At 36.7% G+C, this 20,459-nt stretch overlaps 1 protein-coding gene across 3 annotated transcripts in view; it reads right to left on the reverse strand.

The window, feature by feature from the left end:
• Nucleotides 1–20,459, reverse strand: part of NSMAF (neutral sphingomyelinase activation associated factor) — a 67,206-nt gene that overhangs the window by 8,086 nt on the left and 38,661 nt on the right. For all 3 annotated transcript variants that reach the window (XM_069099994.1, XM_069099992.1, XM_069099993.1), the window contains 15 exons: nucleotides 18,349–18,525; nucleotides 15,941–16,020; nucleotides 14,667–14,757; nucleotides 14,507–14,570; nucleotides 14,310–14,361; nucleotides 14,087–14,207; nucleotides 13,539–13,670; nucleotides 12,215–12,257; nucleotides 11,578–11,741; nucleotides 8,679–8,787; nucleotides 6,753–6,811; nucleotides 2,900–2,967; nucleotides 1,722–1,789; nucleotides 1,144–1,267; nucleotides 680–763 (listed from right to left, as the gene is read on the reverse strand). In XM_069099994.1, the coding sequence (XP_068956095.1) occupies nucleotides 680–763; nucleotides 1,144–1,267; nucleotides 1,722–1,789; nucleotides 2,900–2,967; nucleotides 6,753–6,811; nucleotides 8,679–8,787; nucleotides 11,578–11,741; nucleotides 12,215–12,257; nucleotides 13,539–13,670; nucleotides 14,087–14,207; nucleotides 14,310–14,361; nucleotides 14,507–14,570; nucleotides 14,667–14,757; nucleotides 15,941–16,020; nucleotides 18,349–18,525 (1,436 nt within the window). The remainder of the gene's footprint in view (nucleotides 1–679; nucleotides 764–1,143; nucleotides 1,268–1,721; nucleotides 1,790–2,899; nucleotides 2,968–6,752; nucleotides 6,812–8,678; nucleotides 8,788–11,577; nucleotides 11,742–12,214; nucleotides 12,258–13,538; nucleotides 13,671–14,086; nucleotides 14,208–14,309; nucleotides 14,362–14,506; nucleotides 14,571–14,666; nucleotides 14,758–15,940; nucleotides 16,021–18,348; nucleotides 18,526–20,459) is intronic.

Here is a 20,459-nt window from a genome sequence, read left to right on the forward strand (position 1 = left end):
CCAGCTTAGAAGTTAGGAGATCTGGGTTCTAGTCCTAGTACCCTCCCGTACGTACGTACGTACGTACGTGCGCGCGCGCGCGCACACACACACACACACACACACACACACACACACACACACACACACTCAGAGTCAGGGACCTGAGTTAAAATCCAGCTTCAGACACTAGCTGTGTGACCCTGGTCCTCATCTGTAAAATGAGCTGGAGAAGGAAATGGCAAACCACTCCGGTATCTTTGCCAAGAAAATCTCAAATGCAGTCACAATAAGCTGGACATGATTGAAACAACTGAATAAATAACTCAGTTTCTTCATCTGTAAAATGAGAGTGAATGAAATGATCACTGTAGTCCCTCCTAGCTCTAACATTCTATAGACTATCAAAGGGAGAGAAAACATTTGTTCTCTGAACAGTTTGTTAAAGTGTCCAAAAGCTCTATGCTGACTCAAGAATCCACACCTTAAATTTCTCCTCTATCCTCTATTGGATGGATGATAGAAAGCAGTGAAATATGCAAGGCAGAAGAGAAACAAAGAAGTCACGGATCAGTGACATTTTTAAAAGGCAGATAACTGTCACCTGAAATAGCAAAAAATCAAAGTTTTTTAAAAACTGGGGTGGGGGGCGGGAGGAGGGAGAGGCTATGGTCTTAATCCCATTCCTGTTCATACTCACACTGACATCATGCTCCAACTCAGCCAGCAGCTCAAAGTGGTGTCTTCTGGTTCCTGCCATCTCCAGAGGGACACAGGACCACACCTAGGGTGTAAGCGGATTTTTAAGTACTCACTAAAGGCACCATTATTGTTTCTACCTCTAGTCGGACTAGATGATCTCTGAGGTCTTTCCAGCTCTAAAAGCGTATGCACTCCACAACCTGGCTAGATGTCTTAATTAAATACAGAAATCATGGTACTTTTTTATGGCTGCAAACCATAAGAAACCCAAGGAGGCAATACTGTATTAGATGTCCTGAAACATCACTGAATAGTTGGTAAAAAAAAAAAGCCAAAAGGAAGTAAACATTTAAGACATATGAAGATAATAATCAGTAGTATAACAGTTGGCATTATTCATAACATTCCAAAAGGTTTCCTTTGCGCGCTCACTCGCACACACACACGTGGGTATTTACCAACCTTCACTGTAGAGTCCCAAGATGCAGAATAGAGCCTGTTGTTATGCCAAGAGATTTTACTAACAGCATCATCATGTCCCATTAGTGTGTCTTGCCGTCTTCCAAATGCTATGGAATAAAAATATCTTAAGAGAAAAGATAATGAGTGTTATTAAAATATCATTTCAGACTTATTTCATGGCTCTTTTAAATATAATCAAGAAACATTACATTGTTAAATTTTGAATCTACTAAGTGGTTTACACAGCTGACTCTAGTTACAGACCACTCACTCCTGACCTGACAGACCCTCCACCTTTAACAAAAGAATTAAAAACATAAAAATTAAGTGGCTATTTCATTTGGGCTCAAGCTTTAGTATATAACTCAAGAGAATTTAGATTTAATTTGTGTATTGCTTACTTTTTTCTAATAGTATTATCTCGCAGTGTTTTTTAAGTATGTCCTACTTGTACATTTTTAAAAGGCCACAATGTTGTTTTTCTAGAATGAGTGAGGAAAGTCTCCTCAATTTCAATCTGCATCCTTCTAAGCCCCCATAATATCTTCAGTGCAATTTGCAATATAAATGATACTCACACATTATTATCCCACGAAGAACTTATGACAGTATTATCTCCTGGTAAAACTAAACAAGATGATAAAGCCTGAAATTTGTTTAAAAAAAAAAAAAGATTTAATTTTAGTGATTTACAGATAATTCATAATATTTTAAAACATGGAGGAACAATCTCAGAATGAGGCTTTGTTTCTTTTTGGGGGAAAAAAAAGGCTACCCATATTTGGTGTTTCACATTATTTGCAGTGGTTACTTAACTACTGATTATCCTTCAAATTACCTATCTTCTTTATTAGCTAATCCCACTTCTCTTTATTGCTCTCTCCTGACCTCCATCCTTCCCCTGCTCACTAGGCTAAGTAAGAAAACATGAACACGACAGATATCTAGGTATAATATCATTTTCTGAAGATATGAGCACATGAGAACTGACTTTATAGAAAAGCCATTTAGTCTAAAAGTTTCAGAAAAGAATGTACAAATTATAAGAGCTCTATTTGAGAAGCTATTTCAATAAGAACCAACCTAGGACAGTTGGGCAGCTAGAACCACACAACTAATGGTTCCCTGCCTCTCTGTTGAAAGAGCTTTCTTAGATTATACAGGAATCAACAACTCCAAAATTTCTGATGAGTGAGGACTACCCAGCCTTATCTGCAATGCCACTACCTCCTAAGATTTCTTTACCATCTGTCCTATCTCTATGCCCCATAATCCCTCAGCACTACCATCTTAACTACACATGTAACATATGGACTTGTGGGTCTTCCCATTTATCCTATTTTGATAACTTTATTCTGGGCCTTGTCATCTGCCCTACAGCTGAACTTAGTTTTTATGTGCTGTTTCCCCCAATTAGAGCGTAAGCTCCTTAAGAACAAGTACTTTCTAGTTTTTTCTACTTATACCCTCAAAATATAGTACAGTGAATGGCACATAGTAAGTATTTAATTGTTACTTTTTTCATTCATTCACTCACTCACTTTTTGGTTAAATACAATAGCATTAAAAAGAAAAAAAATGAAAGAATTTCAAAATGACTAATTTAATAGCCTAGCCCAACACACAAAATGAATTTCTGTTGGGACAAATGAAAGAGAAATTAAATTAATACCAAATCACTACAGATGATAAAATTACTAAATGGACACTGCCATCCATCAAAACTAATTAAAAGTCAAACTTAAAATTAACTTACCATATTTGAAAATGATATACTTCTTTGGAGTGTTCTGGATTCTTTTGAAAACATTTTCAAAGTAGAATCTAATGCAGTTATTGAGAAAGGAAACATTTGAGAAAGAAATTTTAATTTAAAAAATTACTTATAAAAACAATTAACATTTGTTTTTAAATTTTTCTGAGTTTCAAATTTTCTTCCTCTTTCCTTCTCCTTTCCCATTGAGAAGGCAAGCAATATGATATAGGTTATACGTGTACAGTCATGCAAAACATGTTTCCATGTTTGTCATGTTGTGAAAGAAAACAGACAAAAAACCCAAGAAAAATAAAGTCAAGAAAAAGTATGCTTCAATCTGTTTCAGACTCTATCAGTTCTGAGAACTTTCTATCAATGAAAGCTACATATACTAATGGAATGGACTGCCTCTTGACGGAGTTAAGGTTTCTGTCAACTCAAATGTTTGTTTGGACAGAGGCAGGCTAATTACCCATCATAGATGTTGTAGGGGATTATGGTACTGGGTGGGAGTGTGGCCTAAATCAGGGCTTCTTAAACTGTGGGCTGCAGCCCAGGACTGCCAATGGAAAAAGTTTAAGAAGCCCTGGCCTAAATGTCAATTCTATAAGACTATGATTTATTGTTCTCTGTCAAGGAAAGCATTTACAGAACCAAACTAAAATATTCTATTATTTTTCTAACATTTCAACATGATCAAATTAAAAAAATGAATCTAATAGAAGTAAATTTAAAGACAGAAAGAGAACTTTTAGATGTTTAACTTATACTATGTTAAATATCTTACCCAAAATATTACAAAAACCTTGAAAAATAGTTTAACAATATTTATGGACTTTACAACTATGCTTTGACAGTATGGGAAAGGAGCCCCAATTAATGGTACTACTAATTTCCTGAAGAATGATTCAGAGGTACATTATTCTAGCTTCTAACTTATTTGCTTATCACAAATTTTGAAATGTTCCTCAAATCAATTAAAATCATTTTTTATGCCACCACCCCTCTGACCTTTTGATACATGCAGTATTTGAGACTTACACATAAATATGCAGCATAATAAAAGTTGTGAGAAAATGACAGTCTTAACTTTGCATTTTGTTCTATATACTACAACTTAAATGGAACTATAAAGAAAATAACCACAAAAAAATGCCTTGAAAGCATTTACATATTTTTTATAATGTAGGTAGGTCCCTAACACTTACTTAAGAAAACAAAAAAATAAAATAAAATGCACTGAAAACACACTGACAGTGAATTCTTTCCATGAAGCTACCATCAGCCTTATATGTCCTATCTTGGGTGCCTCACTATGGGCCCCGAGAGGACCCTGGGTTCTTTAAGGTTATTACAACAAACACAAAGGGTCTACCACACTTCAATGATGGGTCTGGCAATGGACCACATAGCTGCTATCTACAGAGAAGTGTACTGACCTTCAGAGAAGTTCAGCACCAATGCTGGCCGCAGGCTCAGAAATTTTTCATTCATAGCAACTTTCAAAGGCCATATACAAAGTTAAAAAGCAGTTGCAAACTGTCTTGGTGGAAGGAGTATCCATCCACATCAATGAAATTATAGATCATGAAGATACAGAAGAAAACAGAAACCCTTACTGTGTTTTACAACCACTTTGGGGTGGCTGAGAGTTAAGGAAATGGAAAATAAATCCTCTACCACTGGGTCGAGATTCCATTTAAGAGGCACTCCAAACCACACCTTCAACATGGTTAATTTTAAAGTTCAAACTACGGTCCTTTGGTCCTTTTCAGGAATATGCCATGTTATAGTTATTAATTAATGAAATGTAACAAGTAAACAGAGAGGGACTAGGGCAAATGAAACTATAATTTTCTTTCTATAATTACCTATTTGAAAGATAATTTTCTTAGGATCAAAAATTTCTACTATGAGATAAAAGTTATAATGCCAAAGATGAATACAGGCATTAACCTAATATATGATTTTTTTCTGGGCTTTCCTCTGTAGCAAGAAGATTTTCTATCAGGGTTCCCTGGTATATTGGCCTGGCCAGCTTTTCTTCAAGTGCTATGCCACACAGGTTAAGCTAATTTAAAGGGCACTAGTGGAAAATGTCCTTGAGATTTCTTGCTCCCTGAGGCTTCTGAGCAAAATTCCAGCAGTATACCAATACAAGCACAGGATGGCTAAATATCCTGCCCCTGTCATGGCTAAGTAAACCTTCTTTTGCTCACTGTTAGAAGAACAAGTATTTTATTTCTGTTTCAGTTTTGAATCTGAGCTACCAGACTGACCTATGACCAACCCTGGCGTGCTACCTCTCCACACTCAAAACACATTCAACAATGAAAAGGATAATAGAATGTTCAGGTTATATTAGGAATGTGCATATCAGTAACATGGATTCTTTAGAAGAAATGAGCAAATAGTAAAAATAAAAATTTTCAAATTTTGTAAATCTTACTGACACATCAAAAAGCACAAGATTCAAGAGCTTGGAGCAAGGGAATGTCAGGATTTACAAGATCATACAAAGATTAAAGAAGGATCTTAAACCAACTGTGTCAGACTAGTCCAGCTAAGGATACAAAGCCCTATTTAAAGATGCCTCTAACAGTATAAAGATTGGGGTTATAGCAAAACACAAATGAATGAACATTCTGGCAAAAGATCATTGTGCTTCCTTCTCTCATAAGAACAGCTTTTGTATAACTTGGGAGACTAAAGGAGCCTAGTAAAGAATCAGAGTGTTAACTTCCTTTGACTGGTTTTATAACCATGTCTGTCCTCTGTGGGAATTTGCTTTTGAATAGCTGAAGTAGGCATTTTTGTATACATAAAAGAAATGAATAATCATGAATGATAAAATATCATGCTAAAAAAGTACCTAGTAGCAGTATATTGGCTTACTTAATAGTGTTTGATAGAAAAGGATAAGTTTCTGGATTAGTGGAACAGAAATAAACCTTAACAGGATAGAGGGTCAGAGAATAGGTTGCTTAATTGAAAGTATCCTTTTGAAAATTAACTTTCCAGAAATCTAAAAAGGGAATAGATAAAATACTAAAAATCAAGTAAGATACTAGGCAAAGCAAAGGTTTACATTTACATATTTTCTTGTTTCAGTTCATCTTAGAGATGATAAAACTATATAATGTAATCTTTTTAAAAATGTACCAATCAAATAGCTATTGTAGAATATTTTAGTAATCTTGTTAAGGTATGACAGTATGAATGATAATATGACAGATGGACAGCAATCTCTTTAGACAATTTCCCTCCTTTCCTTTTAGTCAGAATTATTTCTTTGTCCTCATAATTTCATTTCTGAAAGCCTTCCATTCCTTCTGTGTTGACTCTGATTTTGGTAGAGAGATAATATTCCAGAAGATGTCCCAATAAATTAAAAAATTAAATGGGACAGAGGAAAAAGCATTAGTTCTGGGGCTGGAGAATCTGGATTCAAATCTCACCTTGAATGATTATTCCCTGGGTGATACTGGGCAATTCATTTTCTCTGGGTCTCAGTATCCTGGACAGATGGCCTCTGAGGCCCCTTCTGCTCCTAGACCCATGAGTCTGTAACTAAGTTTCAAGTTAACTCTTTCTACATTGTAAATTGCCCAAAGAAACTTTAAAAAAAAAAAAAAGAGAGAAATCTAAGGTAAGTCAGAAAAAGAAAGAATATGTAGGAATTTCTACTTGTCAGCTAAACTCATGTCTATGGCAAAACAGTATAGAATACGGTCTTCTGAGATTTATGTTCTCTGCTTTCTGGTTTCTTTCCTGTGTAAAGGAGTCTGAGTTGGGAAAACTGAATTTCAGGTTTAGTCATGTTGTTGGGATTCATTCACATCATGAGACGAACCTTGAGATGTTGTGAAGACTGAAGACCCATTAAAAGAGACTGCTATTCCAGTAATTGCCCTGTTCAAAAACAATTTTACAGATCAGTTATTATCCATATTTGTAAGGGATTCACCCTGTCCTTCAAGTCCTGCTACCTCGTCCTTCTTATGCCTCCCTGCCTTTCCTCTCCTTTCTGCCTTCCCACCTCTTCCGTCCTCGGCAAATTTACTAATTGTTGCTCAATTATCCCATGTCAGCTTACATCCTTTTGCTCTACAAGTATTCTAAGACTAGGAAACATTTCTCTTCCAAGCCACCAAGCCGGCTTCATTCAAACAGTCATTTACACAATTCTACTTTCTCCATAATATTTTTCCTAAGTGGGAAGTGGCAGATTTCCTCTACTCCACTGAAGTGAGAACAAGAATGTGAATTTGCCACTAGACTTGCTCCCCCGAAGATCTATAACATTCTAGGTGTCTGTGTAGTTGTCTGTGTTTCCGTGTGTTCTTTGAAGGGTTTGATTATATTTGCACTGCTGTCTACTTTGAAGTAAAAGGAGGGCAAAAGGTCAGTTTGGAATTAAGTAACACAGAGCTGCTATATTTTAAGATAACAGTTTAACCATGGCCATTCTCCTCTGAATCATTTCTCTAGTAATGGAAGCATTTATGCACTCAAATGAATGGCATCCATTTGAAACAGATAAGAGAGCCACAGGGTTACAGTTTATAGCATGGGACATCTGGTCCATGCATGCAAACACCTCCAGTCTTAGTAAAATCTATGCTCTGAGCTCATTGGCTATAAGCACATTCAATAAATGAGCTCTGATGAAACAAATCCAACAACCTAAAGTTCTCATTCCCTAAATGCCCCCTCCTCCCTCACCAACTTTTAATAGAAAATGAATCTTAAAGCATCCCTGATGAGATTTATGAACAGAATAATGGTTGAAAAGTATAAAATCTGCCACCCACAATCACTATTCAGCAAAGGCCGACACTGTAGCTTCCTTCTCCTATATTCTTCTTTTCCTGAAAAGTGTTAATCATAATTTCAAACCCTGTCTGTCCAAAAGGACTAAGGGGATTTCTGAAAACCTTAAAATTATTTGTGGACAGAAGAAACTGCTGTTAAGAGTATATGGGAAGGAAGAAGAAAATCTGGGTTAAAATCCTTGACATGCCATATACTGTAACCTGTATGACCTTGGGCAAGTCATTTAACTCCTAGATTTCAGTTTCCTCAGCTGTAAAATGAGGGATTTTCATTTGGTTATTTCTAAGAACCCTTCCAACTCTAAATTGATGGTCATAATAACAGATAAATACCATATATGGGTCAAGGTGGAAGCCTTGACATCTAGGAGTGAGGTCTAAGACATAACTTTAATTCCCTTTTCCACACTTTTTATTGAGGTCAGGCAAGTACTTGGGAACCTAAACATCACAGAATGTAAAAGAGTCGTGAAAGATAATTTCGTTTAAGTCATTTTTTTAGAAAGGTAAGAAAACTGAGGCCATGGGGTTTAAATGACTTGCTCAAAATCACACAGCCTCGGCAGGGACAAGCAGAGGACCCAATCTCCTGATAATGTTCAGCTTCTCTCCTAAGATTGCTAGGTTCTAATACTTACTCTTCCACTTCTTTACCAATGTAAGTATGTCACTTAACCTCTCTGGGTGTCAGTTTTTTCAATGATAAAATGAGGAGGTGGAACTAAGTTCTGAAATCCTGTTATCATTCAGCATGGTGATCCAAAAAAATGGACTCAGGGCCACATGTCAAAGACTTTTACCCTAAGTTACCACACATACCTTTTGGGATGGAATAATCGCTTTTCTTAAGTCAGATAAACATGTGAATAGGTTAACAAGATAGGTTTCAAAATCTTAACTTTTGCCAAGTCTACCAGCTGGCCAATATTCAAGTTAAGACTTACTCTTTGTGAATTTTATAGCTCTCATGTAGCTTCAGTTTGGTGATGTTATTCCAGGCAAGTGTTCTGCTTTCCTCAGTCAGGTCTTCAAATGACTCTTCCCCTGGAGAGACTAAGTCATTGCCAAATTATTTATAACTAAAAAAAAACAACTACTCCCCCCTACCCCCCAAATCCTAATGGCTCTAAGTACACTTGTTATATATCACAATGCCTTATTATTGCAATATCCCGGGAAAAATATTAGCAACACTGTGACTAGGTTCTGAATTCCAGGAGTATATCCTGTGAAGACTGAATTTTTTCAGCCTTTATCACTGGGCTGTTGTCTCTTAGATGTACTAACCTCCAAATGCAAACGTCTTTTTTCCCCCGGTGATCACTCTCCTTGACCTTTCTGAAGCACCTGACACTACTGGCTATCTCACTCCTACACCTCTAAGTTTTCTTCCTTCCTCTCTAATTTCTGTGTGTCTTCCTCCTAAACTCTTAAGATGGCTTTTCACTAAAATTCTGTACTCAGCTGCTTTCTCTCTCTCCTCTGGCAGTCTTATTCATTCCTTAAACTATCACCTGTACATGGATGATTTAAAAATCTTTATCTGCAGCCCTGATCTCTCTAAGAGACAAACCTGCATCTGAAGTTGCTTAACAGGTGATCTCTGAAGTGCCAATGTGACAAATGAAAACTCGACATGTACCAAAAGAAGCTTACTATATTTCTCCAAAAACCTGCTCCTCCTTTTCTGACCTCTCTATTTCTATCAAGGTACCTGCTTCTCATATTCCAACAACAGGTGTTATCTCTGACTCTTCCCTTTCTTCAAACATCTAATTAGTCACCAACACTTTTCAATTCTGTGTTCACAGTATCTCTCACAACTATCCCTCCCTTTTGTTCCTACTGCTAACATCCTAATAAAGAACTTCATCATCATGCACTTGGACTATTGCCTCCTAATAGCCTTCCCAAAAGACCTACACCCCCTCCCTCCCATACTCTCTCTCTCAATCCATGCATCATATGCTTTGCTCAGAACCCTTCAGTGGCTCCTGATTCCCTACTTAAGAAAACTTGACCTCTTTACCTTGGCATTCAAGGCTAACTACAATCTAACCACCTTATCTCATGCAACTTTCGTGTAGGCTATATTTTAGCAAAACTTTAGTCAAAATTCCAGAAGTCCCCCATTTACTACTGATTCTGTGCTTTTGTCTATGCTGTCCCATGAATAAAAAATGGACTTTTCTGCTCTTTATCTGCCCAGTCTTTAAAGGCTAACTCAAATTTATCACCTCATCCATGAAAGCTTTTCTGATTCTCCCATTGTATAACGGCCTTTCCCACTCCTCAGAATTCACATAGCACTTTTAGACCCTCTAATATAAGTACACAAATAACTATAACACATAATCTATGACATATCCCTATAGTAATCTGTAAATTTCATGAAGATAGGGACTGTTTTCTCTAAACATTGCATCTTCTCCAATACCTAATACAGAGCATTAACACAGCAGGTACTTGAAAATCTTTAAATACAAATGAAAAAATATGAGGAAAATTTCTCAAAAATCCATTTCCTAGACAACAGGATTTCCTTGCACATAATGCTTGCCTGCTGAATTTCAAGGCAGCATGGTTTTATTGAATAATATCCTGGATTTGAAGTCAGGGAGATCTGGGTTCAATTTCCACCTGGGACAATGAGAAACTATGCGACTAGGAAAATCACAATCTTCCTCAATTTCTTTATCTAAGTAAAGAAAAATAAAGTAAAGAAGTTGGATTCAAGGACTCTAGTTCCCTTCAGTTCTAACATGATAATCCTATGAACTGAATAAAGAACTTCTAAGTTTTTTTTTTTATTACTAGCTCCCTTTGTTTATTCACTTCTCCTCTGGATTCTGTTATTTTAAGCTGGTAATCCTTTTATTTTTGCTTTCCTGATGGATTGGAAGCACTCAACTCTCTAAAATAATTAGTAGTTTTAGGCATGACAGTAGTTACAGAAATGTGTAAATATCACCTATGTTTAACTGTAGAACCTGACATTTTTAGAGCTTTATAGCCTCATGAAGAGCAAGAAGATCCACTGGATATTACTGAAAAAATAAGAGAAATCTGTGAAAGGGCACAGTGTGGTATTTGCAATCTACCTATTTGAATATGTCTGAAAAATATTTTAGGAAATGAGAAAGAAGGAACATAAAAAGGTTACTTATATAAACACCTACTACAGTGCTGGGCACACTTAATAATCATTTGTTGAATGAAAGAGTTTGTCTCCTGGCCCATAAGAAGGAATGGAATTTAGCTGCTGCTGACTTCATTTCTGAGTAGGGTTGTTAAAGTTGCATGATGGTGGGGGTGGGAGTTAGGGGAGGTTTTCTACCAGCCAGAGGCTGTAAACATGGGGAAGGGAGGAACCAGGAATCAAGACTACAAAGGAACCAAGGAAAAAGAAAAGGAACTACACATTCATGAAGCACTAACCAATATTAGCTCAGCTAAAAGAATAATGCCCGGGGAGGCTAGGTGGTGCAGTGAATATAGCACCCACCTTGGAGTCAGGAGGACCTGAGTTCAAATCTGACCTCAGACACTTAACACAAAAACTAGCTGTTTGACATTGGGCAAGTCACTTAACCCCTAATTGCCCTCCAAAAAGCAAAAAAAAAAAAAATAATGCCCCAAATAAAAGTACTTGGATTTTTTTATGGTCACTGATTTAAACCAACAACTGCTCATGATTTATAAGAACAGTATTAAATTAGGAGAGACAAAAAAAACCTACTCTGAGCACTACAAAAGCTCGCTTCTTCTCCAATCTCTACTTCTGTGAATCTAGATTATGAAAATGTGTCAAAAGGAAGTACATGAGTCCTCTATATAATTTACCTGGAGAATCTGCTAAGGAAGCACTCTGACTCGAGGGCTGTGACAAGCTTTTCACTTTTGGGGTGATTCTTCGAGGATGAGGTATCACAAATAGCTGTTTTGGTGTCTGCCCGAATTCCAATATTTGGGTCAGCATAGCTACCTTCTCATCAGGATCCTCTATACTTTTAGGTAAAACACAAACAGTTTTGGAAGCTATTATGTTATGAGTTTCTTAAAAACATTCAATTTATTTAATACATAGTGACAGCAAGACAAGTTAGCTGTGTATCTTCTACCTGTTAGTGATTTCTGTCATTACAGCATGTATTGTTTTTTTAATATTTTGTTTACTTTTTATTATATTTTATATTCTATTCATTTTTGTCTTATTATACCTATTGTACACTGAACGCTAAGCACACTGAAGGCAGGGACCCAGTCCTATTTATTTTGGATCTGTTGCAGTATCCTTGTGCTCCTTGAGCACACTACACATAAGACGTAATTAATAAACATCACATACAACGAGACATAAAATGACTCACTAAAATTGTCTTAACTTTAGTGAGTAACAATTTAAAAGATAAACATGTAAAAACATTGCATTCCTCATGCCAGTGCAGAGACATTTAAAAAAACTCAGCCATTTCAGTACCTGTTCAAGTCGACGCCTCCTTCATAGGTGAGAGGATGAAATACTAAAAGAAGAGATGTAATGTTTAACTGAAAATGTGTAAATCCCCATCATATGTATATATGATAGTATACATACCACATGCTCAAAATTTAAGAGGTCAAGAGGTTAAAGACTTTGAAACCTAATTATCAGAGAACCTAGATTTCTGATTTTTATTTTAGCATACTACCCTCTTACTAGACCTCAATAAATAGCAAATACCTTTAAAACAATAATTAAATTGACAGCCTGGATGACCTGTTATTTTAGTGTTTTTTTCTCAATCATCAAGAAAGTATTATTTTCTCATTAAGAGACTATAGCCTAAATGATGAATGGCATTGTAGTGTACAGTCATGTCAGCAATATGGACTAAATGGCTCTCATTTCTTATATCTTCCCCACCTTGTTATTCCTTTCCACCCCCTGAACTTTTGAGGAGAGAAAAAGTAAATCCAAAGAGAACACAAATGGCCACTTTCAGTTCAATTAAAAGCATAAGCTAATGGTTTTCTAGAAGAATCTAAGTTCTTTGTTACCATATTTGATCAGGTTATAGTTGGAGCTGCTGAATAGCTAGGGAGAAATGAATACAAACAAGATGAAAGACTATCATATGAAGCCTCTTAGGGTTACAAAGCTGAGGTTCTTTAGTTATATTCAAATTGCATCAGATTTTGTGTTTTCTCATTGTTAATGAGCGTGTTGTTTAGATCTACTAATTTTGCCCTTGAAGAAATAGAATTATTAATAGAGATCTCTGATTCTTTCCAATCCACATTTTCAGTCCCTTTTTCTAAAAAGTCAGTGACTCCCTATTGCCTGTAAGAAAAAGTATAAACTTCACAGTCTGGCATTTAGGGGCCTTCACAATCTGGCCCTAATCTACCTTTCCACTCACCTCACATGATTTCCCTTCATGCACTTTATACTACAACCAAATGGGGCTATTGACTACTCCATGAACTTGACACCCATCTCCCATCTCTATACATCTGCACAGTCTACTCTCCACACTTGAACTGTGCTTTTTCCTCACCTCTCCCTCTCATAATCCAACTCTTCTTTCAGGTACTACCCTGACCTCTCCCTCCCTACACACTGTCCCCTTGCACTCACTTGTTTGTGTTCATTTTGTATCCCTAAAGTAGAATGTAAGCTCCTTAAGGGAAAGGACTGTTTGGCTTTTGTTTTTATGTCCTTAGAACCTAGCAATAGGTTCTGCAAAAAGGAGGTGTTTAATCAATGTTATATTGTTTTCAACAAACAATATGAAAGACATTTCAATGGCTTTGTTACATACCATTATGGGCTCCAATAGCTTCATTTCCTTTTTGCTTGTAGCCAAATATTAGGTCAATCCATTCATGAAGATGCTCTGACACATAATTGCTTTCTAATGCTTCTTTACTTTTCTGAAGAAAGTCTTTAGGACCTATTAGAAGAAAATGAATAGACAATTTTTTTCCTGGAGTCTTCATTTTTCTTTTCTCTCACTTCATTTCCTTCTCATCCAATCAGATCTATATTCTGTTTTATGTACAGACAGGGCATACAAACCTCTAAAAAGATCCTATTTTCATTCATTTATTATATTAAAACCATATAAATGATGGGCAAGAATTATTTTCACAAAATTCAATCTTCTCAAACTATGAAACCCCCTTTATTCATCCTAAAAACATGACAGACTTTAGGTCCTACATAGGATTCCCCTCTCCTCCAATGTCCCACATAAAGATCGTTTTATTCTCATTCGAGGATGCTATAAATAACTAAACGATACTTAGAGAAATATCTGCAATTATTCTAAAGAACAAAGCTTCCTGGGACCCTGCTGATCCCACTTACCTGATGCCCATGGTGGGAGCTGCACGTCATCAACCATTCTTCCTCCTTGCCTCTTTCCCAAATCCAACTTCAGACTATTGACTAAGAAGCTGAAATCATCGCCATAGAATTCTGGAATCAGCTGAAAGTTTCATGGGGAAAACAAACAAACATCAAACGCTATTAAGGGCCATTAGTCAGAAACCATATATGTGGTGAATCATCAGTTCTCTTACTTACTGACCTCTTTAAAATCAGTTGCACCATCCAAGCAGTTTTTCCAAGTTTCTGCAATACTAAACATAATAAAACAATACAATTTAGGCTCACCAAGAAAGATCCAGAATTTTGGTCTCTTAAGTCTCACATATTCAATACTGAAAAATAAAAGTCTTTAATATCACACCACAAAAATATATAAGAGGGATATTTATGACAAACCTATTGAACATTCTGTCTGCGTGATCAAATCTTCCATTCTGAAGACAAAGCATATGCTCTGGGGCTGGAAAAAAAAGTCAAAGAACCAAGTTTGATCATTCAGTCACTTGGCATCCAAGTGCATCAAAACTTAATAGGAGGCCACAAAAATGAATCTTACCAATCCTAACAAGATAAAAGAGCACATAGCCAGGGGAAGAGTAATGACTTCCATACATAAATTTTGGCTCTGGCATTTCCTGGTAGCGTATCTATAGCATATGAAAGAAAACATTGTTCTTAGCAGTAAAAAAAAAAAGCAGCTTCTGTGCACACACAAAAAAATGAAATCATAGAAAATGTGCCTAAAAAATATTTGACATGCTAGAGGGGGCTGAGGGTATAATGAAGATATAAGGTAGGAAGGAAAAATATTTTTTCCTGATTTATTTCTCAAAATATGAGGGGAGAGGAGGGAATATTCAAGGACAAATATACAAATACTAGTAACAAATAGTGCTGAAAGTCATTAGCTTTGTGTTTTCTTATCTATAGGGACATGTAGTTATTTTATATAGAATGAAACTTCTGTAACACCAAAGATTTGTAGTTATTAAGATCACTTTGGACTTATCACACTAAAAGGCACATGGAACTGACTGTGCCTCAGCCCACTAGGAACTCATCACTGAAGATCTGTAGGGCCAAAAGAAAAGAGGGGCTAGTCACATGGCAAGTGAGGGATGGCAGGCAGGTACCAAAAACACTTTTTACTTGTGTCCTTGCAAGGTTGGGAGAGCTCTAGGAAGGCCTCCAGCATGCTGGATGAACCCTCTATGATGAACTGTCAGGAGATGTATGAAATTTACATGATGGGCTGCAATGTGCATCTTTGGAAAGCTTCCAAATCAGATGAGATCAAAGATTCATTTAAGCATCTGAGTAAGATGATTTCTGTTAGACTGAACTGGGCAGCTAGATTGCACGGTTGAGAGAGTGCTGGGCCTGGAGTCAGGAAGACTCTTCTTCAAATCCGGCCTCAGACACTTACTAGCTGTGTGACCCTGGACAAGTCTCTTAACCCTGTTTGCCTCAGTTTCCTCATCTGTAAAATGAGCTGGAGAAGGAAACGGCAAACCATGCTAGTATCTGTCAAGAAAACCCCAAATGGGATCACAAAGAGTCAGACATAAATGAAAAAATAATTCAACAACAGGAAGATTGAACTACTGAGTCTCTCTGTGTCCATCTGGTGGTAGAATGGGCAGGAATGGTAGAGTAAGTGAGGTTATGGGAGGACTGAGGAGAAATGGCTTCATGGTACTTACTCTTCCTGCTCCTTCTCATATTTCTTGCTCATTATTTGAGATGTAAATATGCCCTGGTCACTAGAGGAAAGGATGGAAATGGCTCAAGGAATCTCTGACTGAATAAAGACATCAAGGTTCCACTTACCAATAATCTTTCTAGCCTTTCCTTATTCAGTGCACCTACTGGTTTACTAAGATCCCGGAAGGTTTCAGGATTTGACAAATCTAAAAAACACAACATACAAATCCTGCTGCTATTTGTGTAGTACAGCTACTGAAGAAACCAAATCAATCTCCCCTTCCCACCTCCTGACCTTCCTAGGCTCTAGTGAAAAAGGCAATATCCTAATTTTGGATCAATATGATGTTAAATATCTCTTGAACTGAAATGAAAATATTTTCACTGGTCACTGAGATGGCACATAGGAAAGAGGAAAGTTAACAGGATTTCTGATACAGTCAGTTATTAATGTACATTAAAGTGTGGGGCCTCTAAATATTAATGATATCCTGGAGAATGATAAAAACTGTCCAGTGGAAAAAAAGGTGACGGTCAAATTGAAACAAAAAATGTTTTCCAATTGAAACAAGAGAACAAATTTCCTAACCATGAGCTGCTTTGCTTTGTTTCACAATTTCACTATAAATCACGAGAGAAGTATGGGCACATGACTTTATCTTTGAGAAAGAAGTCCTCATACACTTTTAGGTTCTTAACATTAACTGTGCCTCTCAAAATGAACACCTGAAGTGATGAGTCAACATTCAGCACTTAAAAGTAGAGTATAATGGCTATGTATCATTTGTGTGTATGCGTTTTTAAGAACTTGAATGAGAACAATTTTTAAATTATTTCAAAAGAAAAGAGTACATTTATTCCATATGGGCACTTATTCCAGTGGCATGGGCTGCAGCTTCTCCACACCTTAGTAAACAGTTTTTGAGAGATGTGGTGATGCAAATTCTACCACTTCTACCAAAAACAAATACTCCTTGAAGGCCTATCTTTTGATGATAAATCCCTCTAAATATAAGCAGGTTATTACTATAATAGATAACTTCAGAGATAGCCTATTTTTCTGGTCTTTCTAGTTTAGCAGGACCTGTCAGAATTTGTGCTTTAGTCCCCACAGTGACTTCTATGCCATGATGAAACATCAAAATAGTGCTTAGGCTTTTTTTTTTTTAAAGCAATACATAAATAGATACTAAAAGTCTCTAAATAACTAACATATTGGACTTAGAGGTCATCGACTCATCTCATTTTACAGATAAAGAAAATTAGGTCCAGAAGGGTCAAATGGTTTCCAAGTGGCAGAGGCAGGATTAGAATCCAGGTACTGTTATTAGAAATCCTATGCTCTTTCTACTGCATCACAATAATGTGCAAATAAATCTATTATCATCTTGCCAGTACTGAGACCCTGAAACTGAGAAACTGAAACCATGAAACTCCATCTTTGGACAAAGGAATGAATGAATCATTTATTAAATACTCACTATGTGCACAGCACTGTGCTAAGTGCTAGGGATACACACAGAAAAATAAGACAACCACTGTTCTCCAGAAGCTCACTCAGGGGAGGTTTCAGCTCTGAGTCAGATGGAAAGGCCCCATGGTCCTCAGGGTGCAATGGCAACATAGGTGGTGATACCTCTTTTTAAATGTTATTTCTACTGATAAAATCCTATCGGTTTCTTGGGTTATTTGTCACAGGGCAAGAACCATTCAATTCAAGAAGTATTCAAGGTATTGGGCTGTCTTCATCAGCGTCTGGAGGCAGATGAAGGTCGTGACTTGCCTGGCACATGAATCCTGTGTCTGCCTCAGGTAACCCTCCCCTCCCCCCCTACACACTTCACCTGGGCCGGCCCCTGTGAGGGGCAGCTGTTTAGCAATGGGCTCTATGTTCCCCACAGAGGCTGGTTCCCCAGAGGATGAACTAGGACTAAAATTTAGTACTTAACCAAGTGCCTAGCATAATAAAGGTGCTTAAATAAATGTTCACTGACTAATTAAAAACTACCTCTAAAGTAATGGGGGTTGGACTAGATGACCACAAAGTTTCCCCTCCACCTCTTAACCTAGGATCTCTAAGTATGGACAGTGAGTGTTCATTTCTTAATATAACAATCAAAAGCTGAAAAACAAAGACAACATATCATCAATTTAATTCCCCAAAAGAATTAATTTTTCTTCTTTAAAAGATAAAGGTAACCACTGCCTTATTAGAATCTGTAAAGAGTTTTGCAAATCTCTTATCACTTTTTTTCGGGGGGGGGGGGAAGAGGGGTTGTTGTGATTTCATCAATATAGGAAACTCCCAGTACCGAAATTATCCCCACAGATGCTGAGGGGCAACTCATCTATAACTGTGTGCCCAAGGTTACATAGCTAGTATGTGTGAGAGCCATAGATTGAAGCCAGGCCTTCCTGATTCTAAAGTATAACCAGTTAGTTATCCAGCACATCATCCCCCTCTTTCACAAACCTTTGAGTGTTATACCAGTGTCAGTTATTATTTATTATCTGAATATACATATGCTATTTACCTAATTCTGCACTGCAATAATCATTTATTATCCATGGAAACACAGGATACTGGGAGAGGTCATTACAGCTCCGATCAGCTAGGTTGTTGAGATGCAGAAGATACTGATAATTAGAGATATGTCCTCGCTGCCACTGTAACATGTAACTTTCCGCAGTATGCTCTGTCACGTGGTTTTCTAAAAAGGAAAAAAAAAGTCATTGGGAGGCAAAGCATTTGTTTTCAGGTAACTGACCAATTAGTAGAACCAATATAAGGAGTTTTAAAGGTAGGCTAATGGATTTATTTTCACCATTTCTATCTTCTGTTTAGATTACAAATTGCTTCAAGGTTGTCTCTCTTAAATGTTAGTGAAATTTTTATAACATGCAAAATATTTCACTGTTTCCACAAAGGAGCTCAACTTATATCACTTAAAAAATTAAGTCAACACATAGCTGGCAAAGAATCCTATCCAACTAGACTCTGAGGAAGTGTCACATCACCTCTGGCAATTGACAACAAGATTCTTTTAATACAAAAACATGGGAGGGTAGGGGAAGCCTTCTTTCCTTGTTTTCTTTCAAACTTGGAAGAGGAAAACTGTTGATTATTTGCCAATGACTACATCTCACTTCTACAAGAAGTAGTAAGAAGAAAACAAAGCTGTTTATTTGAGAAAATATGCTGGATGGTTGAAAATGATCTTTCACCAAATAGCAATATTTTTCATACTGGGACATAAAGATTATGGAAAGACAATTAAAAAAAAAACACACCAACAAAAATTGCATTACATCAAATACCAGTCAGACCCTGAATCTGGGGTAAATTCACTGGATATTCCATCTTCTTTAGCAAATTTACTTTTGAGTTATTTTATTTATTTACTGAGGGGGATGGGGGGGTGGAGGATGAGTTCTCCCTATCTCATCCAGGCTTGAAGTGCAGCAGCCAAATATGGGCCTGACACCACTGCTGATCAGAACAGAGGCTTTTGACATGTTCTATTTGTGGCCTCCTTATACAATATGGAAACTCATCATTTTGGCACCTAATTAAGTGAGGGCACTCAATTAGAGTTAAGCTCTACTGAAGTTCAGGACTCAAGTTCAAGCAATCTAGCAGCCTAAGCCTCCCCAGCAGCAGACTGCTGGCCTGTGCCACAACACCCTTCGAGTCATTGTTGACACTATCCCATGCTGTTTACTTGATTCATTTGTTGATATATTTTTAATTTACTTCTAACTTATGTGGCATAGCACCCAGCAAGTTCAAAGTTTATTCTCTAATTTTTTCAAATAGCTACCAGGAAAGATTTCTTAAACCAAAATGCTTTAATTACCTAACTTATTTTCTCTTATCTTCAACCCAGAAAAGGTATGAGTTATCTGAAGAAAAATCTCAGAAAAATGGGAGGGTAGTATCCATATTTTGAAGGGAAGGGTAGGGAAAGTCCTAATTTGGAGACCAAAAAATTATTAGGACTCACTATGACAATTGTGGTTTTTTGTGTAACATTTTGGATTTGTTAAGAAAAAACAAAATGTATGACTGAATAAATTCAGAAAGCAAGAGGTGTAAGCAAATTTATACCATTAATTAAATTAATGCATTCAGAGTTAACCTGAAGAGTTTACTCTGAACAAAAAAAGGTGGGTTGTATTTTTAGAAATAAATTGCTTGAGGAGAATCTTTACTTCTCAAGAAGCATACACTTAATTCTACCTTACAAAATAGCCACTACATACAAAGATATATTAAACTTGATTAGGACCATTGTCAGTAAAAGTCATAGTCTGCTCTATGAAAACTACAATTTGATCAGGGTGGGGGATTCATTATTCATATTACTTAGGACTTGGCAACTGTTTATCCTCCGGTAATTCTATTATATAAAAAAAATTTACCAAAGTCCTACAAATAAATAAGACTGGATTCTTGTTCAAATATGGAACTGAGATGAGGAAGTCCAAATTTCAATAAGTGCCTTCTTATTTGGGAGGGAAGAGAGGAAGAAGTAGTAGTTATTAATCTAAAAAAAATTAAACTGTAGTCTAAGAGAAGTTGGGTAGTCTGCTGGAGAGTGCTGGGCCTGGAGAAAGCAACCTAAGTTCAAATTCTACCTCGGAC

Source organism: Petaurus breviceps, unplaced genomic scaffold (genome assembly GCF_028583685.1).
Source record: "Petaurus breviceps papuanus isolate PSGF00001 unplaced genomic scaffold, PetGlider_PUasm1.0 38, whole genome shotgun sequence".
NCBI classification, from domain to species: Eukaryota; Metazoa; Chordata; class Mammalia; order Diprotodontia; family Petauridae; genus Petaurus; species Petaurus breviceps.